This window comes from Pollachius pollachius (assembly GCF_949987615.1).
Source record: "Pollachius pollachius genome assembly, chromosome: 1".
Taxonomy (NCBI): Eukaryota; Metazoa; Chordata; class Actinopteri; order Gadiformes; family Gadidae; genus Pollachius; species Pollachius pollachius.
The window spans coordinates 743864-749863 of NC_136934.1; the positions used below are offsets into that span (position 1 = coordinate 743864).

Sequence of the window (6000 nt, forward strand, 5' to 3'; positions counted from 1 at the left end):
GAATTATTACACTAGCAAACCTATATGAGAGGGATAATATAAAGTCATTTGAAATGTTGACTGGTGAATACAATCTGCCCAGAAATAATTTCTGGAAGTACTTACAAATGCGTCACTTGTTACTTACTGTCATAGGGAGAGGAATAGAACCTCAACAGTCGGATCTTCTCTCTCGGACTACGAAAATAATGGGTTTGGGACATGAGGCTTCCATATTCTATACAATGTTATTCCAACAGACAGTTACCATATCTTATGCATCAATGTTAACTTGGTCGGCAGATTTGAACATTGATGTCACACATAAAGACTGGGATCGTATTTGTGAAAACATTAAGAGGGTGTCAAGAGACATTAAAATTAGATTAATCCAATTTAAGATTCTTAATCGCTTTTATTGGACTCCAAGCCGACTGTTCAGGCTGAAGCTGCGGGATAATGCAGACTGTTGGAAGTGCTGCAGCTCAGAAGGGACTCTCCTTCATCTGCTCTGGGAATGTCCCATGATACAGAACTACTGGCTAAAGATTCATGATCACATTGAAAATATTACCCGGTCTAGCTTGGAGTTCTGCCCGCGGCTTTATGTCTTAAATGATCCACAAATAACATCCAATTGTGGAGCAGCAGACTTTATCCAGACCAGTATAATGGTTGGAAAACAAATTATAATGAGAAATTGGAAGAACCCAGGTGAGCCCTCTTTCCAGGAGTGGAGCACGGAGTTAGCAAAAGTGGCATCCTACGAAAAGATTTCTTTCAACATTAATGACAGGACTGAACGGTATGTGGCGAAATGGGGAAAGTACGTGCAATATATTGCTATAAGATGAGAGCGTGGTGTCTATTGTAAAAATGTAAAATTGATCCATGTGTGTTTTTCTATTTTTATTTTCTTTAATTTTTTTTTTATTTTATTTTTTTTATTTTATTTTATTATTATTTTACTTTTTCTTTTTCATTTAACTATTTCTACCCGATTTTTAGTACCTTTTTTGGCTTAATCTTTATGTTCTTTTTCAAAAATGTAACATCACTAAGGAACAATTGGTAAGATGTCAATTGTCATGTGGACTACAATGTTGATTGCAGTGTAATAGTGATGTATAAAAACTCAATAAAATACCAATTACAAAAAAAAAAAAAAACATTTATTGTTTTAGATATCTAACCTATTTCCCGCCTAGAGGGCTAGAAACCCGAGACGCATTCACTTCCGTGAAGATGAAAAAAAACAGCGAGCGAAGACAAATCTACACTTCAATAATATCAAAACGAAATTTCGATATCGTTTATACTTTATTCAGAATAACAGTTTTAGTTTCATATCAGCTGCGTTTTGAGTTGGTCCCATTGAAGCCGTCTGGCCAGCCTCTGACACTTAAGACATCGTAACTAAATCATTGCTCAACCATTGACCTTCGTTCAAAAAATATAACAAATCTACACACTCGTATCTTCAATGATATCTAAACTGAATTTCGATATAATTTATGCTTTCTTCAAAAATCACAGTTTAAGTTTCATATTGGCTTCGTTTCAGTTGGTCTCGTTGATTTACGTTGACGGTGGAGGTGAGGAAGTTCAGCAGTGTTGCCAGATTGGGCGTTTTTTACAGACCTATTGGCCTAAGTTTTGAGGACGTGCAGGCAGTGTTGCCAGATTGGGCGGTTTTCCCACCCTATCGGGCTACTTTGAACAAAATAAGATTTCGGCGCATGCGCATATCATAACACATTTGAAGACAGAAACAATGAACATATAACTGTATTGATAAGAAATTACTGTACATTAGAGTGATATGTTGAAATTATGATCAATAGCCTAATTATGACATTATTAAGTAAAAATACATGATGACTTGTTCAAGACTTGAATAAGTTTGGGACTTGGACTCGACGTGGCTTTCCCTGTCTTGCCTTGGGACTCGACTCGGACTTGACTGCTAAGACTTGGGACTTGCCAAACAGTGGCTTTGTCCCATCTCTGCTACACAGTACTACTCAGTACTACACATTACTATAGTTATACTCAGTACTACTCATTAGTACACAGTACTACTCAGTACTACACATTACTATAGTTATACTCAGTACTACTCATTAGTACACAGTACTACACATTAGTACACAGTACTACACAGTACTACTCAGTACTAGTCAGTACTACACATTTTTACTCAGTAATACTCAGTACTACTCATTACGACACAGTACTACTCAGTACTACACTCTATTTAAAGATGATGATGACCCCCCACCAGCGTCTCCGCGGGGGGCTCTGGCCAGCAGGGGGCAGCGGGGGAGCAGAGTGGGGGTGGGGGGGGGATCCCCCCGGGAAGCCGCACCGCCCGGGTCCTGTTTGACTACGACGCGGCCGACGCCTCGGAGCTGTCGCTCTACGCAGACCAGGTGAGGACCGGGGGGCAGACCTGGACCCCCAGGCAGACCTGGACCAGAGTCTAAACGTGTGTGTGTGTGTGTGTGTGTGTGTGTGTGTTCTCAGCTGATTACAGTGTATACAGTGCCTGGGATGGATTCTGATTGGCTGGTCGGAGAGAGAGAGAACCACAGAGGAAGAGTTCCTGTCACCTACCTGGAGCTGCTCAGTTGAACACACACACACGCACCACACCACACCACGCACACACTCTAAGACTGATCCTAGTCAGCATGTGATAGGATTTATGTTAGCTGACATGTGATAGGACTAATGTTAGCTAACATGTGATAGGACTAATGTTAGCTAACATGTGATAGGACTGATGTTAGCTAACATGTGATAGGACTGATGTTAGCTAACATGTGAGGGGACTGATGTTAGCTGTAATGTGATAGGACTAATGTTAGCTAACATGTGATAGGACTAATGTTAGCTAACATGTGATAGGACTAATGTTAGCTAACATGTGATGGGACTTATGTTAGCTAACATGTGAGGGGACTAATGTTAGCTAACATGTGATGGGACTTATGTTAGCTAACATGTGAGGGGACTAATGTTAGCTAACATGTGATAGGACTAATGTTAGCTAACATGTGATGGGACTTATGTTAGCTAACATATGAGGGGACTGATGTTAGCTAACATGTAATGGGACTGATGTTAGCTAACATGTGAGGGGACTGATGCTAGCTAACATGTGATGGGACTTATGTTAGCTAACATGTGAGGGGACTGATGTTAGCTAACATGTGATGGGACTTATGTTAGCTAACATGTGATGGGACTAATGTTAGCTAACATATGAGGGGACTGATGTTAGCTAACATGTGAGGGGACTGATGTTAGCTAACATGTGAGGGGACTGATGTTAGCTAACATGTGATGGGACTTATGTTAGCTAACATGTGATGGGACTAATGTTAGCTAACATATGAGGGGACTGATGTTAGCTAACATGTGAGGGGACTGATGTTAGCTAACATGTGAGGGGACTGATGTTAGCTAACATGTGATGGGATTGATGTTAGCTAACATGTGATGGGACTGATATTAGCTAACATGTGATGGGACTGATGTTAGCTAACATGTGATAGGACTGATGTTAGCTAACATGTGATAGGACTGATGTTAGCTAACATGTGATAGGACTGATGATAGCTAACATGTGATAGGGCTGATGTTAGCTCACATGTGATGGGACTGATGTTAGCTAACATGTGATAGGACTGATGTTAGCTAACAAGTGATAGGACTGATGTTAGCTAACATGTGATGGGACTGATGTTAGCTATAATGTGAGGGGACTGATGTTAACTAACATGCGATAGGACTGATGTTAACTAACATGTGAGGGGACTGATGCTAGCTAACATGTGATGGGACTGATGTTAGCTAACATGTGATGGGACTGATGTTAGTTATCATGTGAGGGGACTGATCCTAGTCACTATGTGATAGGACTGATGTTAGCTAATATGTGATGGGATTGATGTTAGCTAACATGTGATGGGACTGATCCTAGTTAGGAACAGTCCCATCACATGTTAACTAACATATTTGTGTGCATTTGTCTTCAAACACAACAGAGCCAAACTGCCCAGTCCCTCTTTGAGCCAATCAGAGAAGTCCACTAACCTGCCATGGGAGGGCTCTATCTGGAGGGGGGGTATCCAATAATATATATGTCATTGAGTTTACTAATAAGGATTATAGTTAATGTTATATTTTATTTAACTTTGTGCCATGGCTGGCAGCCTACTTCTTGAACCAGACCGTCTGGTCATGTCATGTTTACATATTTATTGTGCTGCTGTGTGTGTGTGTGTGTGTGTGTGTGTGTGTGTGTGTGTGTGTGTGTGTTTCTCCTGTCTGTATGTATTTTCCCGGATTACACTTTCAATTAAAAAAACAATACAACAATGTTATCCATTCATCTCCGACTCCCTGGACCAGAGTTCTATGACGCAAGATCATTTGGTAATCTCTGCTTAACGTGTAAAAACATGAAGAGAGGTCTCCAATGTTACAGCTAGGCTATCCTCATTGTGGCTCGATAACAACTAGAAAGCACACAGCTGATATATTGGTCATGACTGGTTTAGACTATCTAAGTGTGGAGGTTGCCTACTTCCAAACTATTTCACAGTCAGAAACTGTTGCGTGTGAACACCTTTTTGAACTTTTTGCGTGGCAACAGTTGGATTACCCCCGTTTGTTCTGGGAATACACACTGTGACATGTTGTTTTTGTTTTGATAAGAAATAATGACTTCATACTTGTTCACAGACCAATCCTCTCCAAAAACTTTCAAACATTCCAATTTAAATATCCCAGTATAAGGTCACCAGTATATAGTCGGACTGCCCATCGGGAGGTTCGGGAGATTTCCCGAACGGCCGGCGATTTCAGGCCAAGCAGGCCGGAAATAATAATAAAACAAATATATATATATATTTATTTTATTATTATTATTTTAGATTATTATATTATCCTGTTAAGCCCTAGGCCTATTTCACAGGCCTCCTGCCCGAAATGACATGCCCAAAATGAATAGAGTATGCCTCCACAACTACAAGGGCTACATGAATAAAGTTTGTTTCAAAAAGAAGGTAACATCTGTGAGGTGGCTGCAGAAGTGTCAGAATCAATATAGATGTTATTGTGTCAGAGTAAATTCAGCTAGAACATAGTAAGAAATGTCAATTTTCAATTTTCGCCTAGAGAAAACACATTATTTAGAGTGAATACCACCTTGAAACTATGGGATAGTAGCCCAGAACCTTTAGGGAAACATATAACAACATCTGATGAGTACCCTGTTCCAGGATAAATGCTAATAAAGTGATTTTAGAGAGGTTTTAGTACAGGTAGGTCCAGGCGGACTAAATTGTGCCATTTGGGCACTTTTGGGCACCATCAGTGCCATTTGACCTTTCTAAGGTACCAGACTGTAAAACTAATTTTATTTCACTGACATATCACTATAGGTATCCATTCCATCCAAATTCAACAGTTTTGACTTGTTTTGAAAATTCACCCAGACCTCTATACATTTTCCCAGTCAAAGAAAACCATACAATCTAAATGAAGTTTGACTCCAACTGGAGCAGATATATTTGAGAACAACATATAATAAAACCAAACTGTTAAAACAAAGGTAAAAACACAGCTAAAGACTACAATCACTAGGGATATATATATAACACGCTGGCAGCAACTTTGAACAAATATAACTAACTAAAACTAACTATATACACTAGGGCTGTCATGCCACTGCTGGAAGCAGTTCTTTTTGGATGTGAAGCACAAAGGGACCTGGCACTTCCTGCAGTACCATTAATCCGTGTCCAGTTCTGGCAACAGCAAGTCACTCGTCAGACGAGGACTCGAGAGGGACTACAGTAGCCCCACTGTCGCTAGTAATGATAGCAAATGCCTCGGCAAACGTATAGGTCTTTCTCCTGCCTGCCATTATTTATTTGAAAAGAATAACAAATGGAGAAAAAAAAAAGGCAAGAAAAAACGAAATAACTAGCTAACTACGAATACAAACGT

General features: G+C 39.9%; 1 protein-coding gene across 2 annotated transcripts in view; it reads left to right on the plus strand.

Annotated features, from left to right (window-relative positions):
• Positions 1-4325, plus strand: part of LOC307083779 (endophilin-B2-like) — a 31750-nt gene extending 27425 nt beyond the window's left edge. For both annotated transcript variants that reach the window (XM_079747736.1, XM_079747737.1), the window contains 2 exons: positions 2264-2411; positions 2506-4325. In XM_079747736.1, the coding sequence (XP_079603862.1) occupies positions 2264-2411; positions 2506-2613 (256 nt within the window). In that variant the 3' untranslated portion in view covers positions 2614-4325. The remainder of the gene's footprint in view (positions 1-2263; positions 2412-2505) is intronic.
• The last annotated feature ends 1675 nt before the right edge of the window (positions 4326-6000 follow it).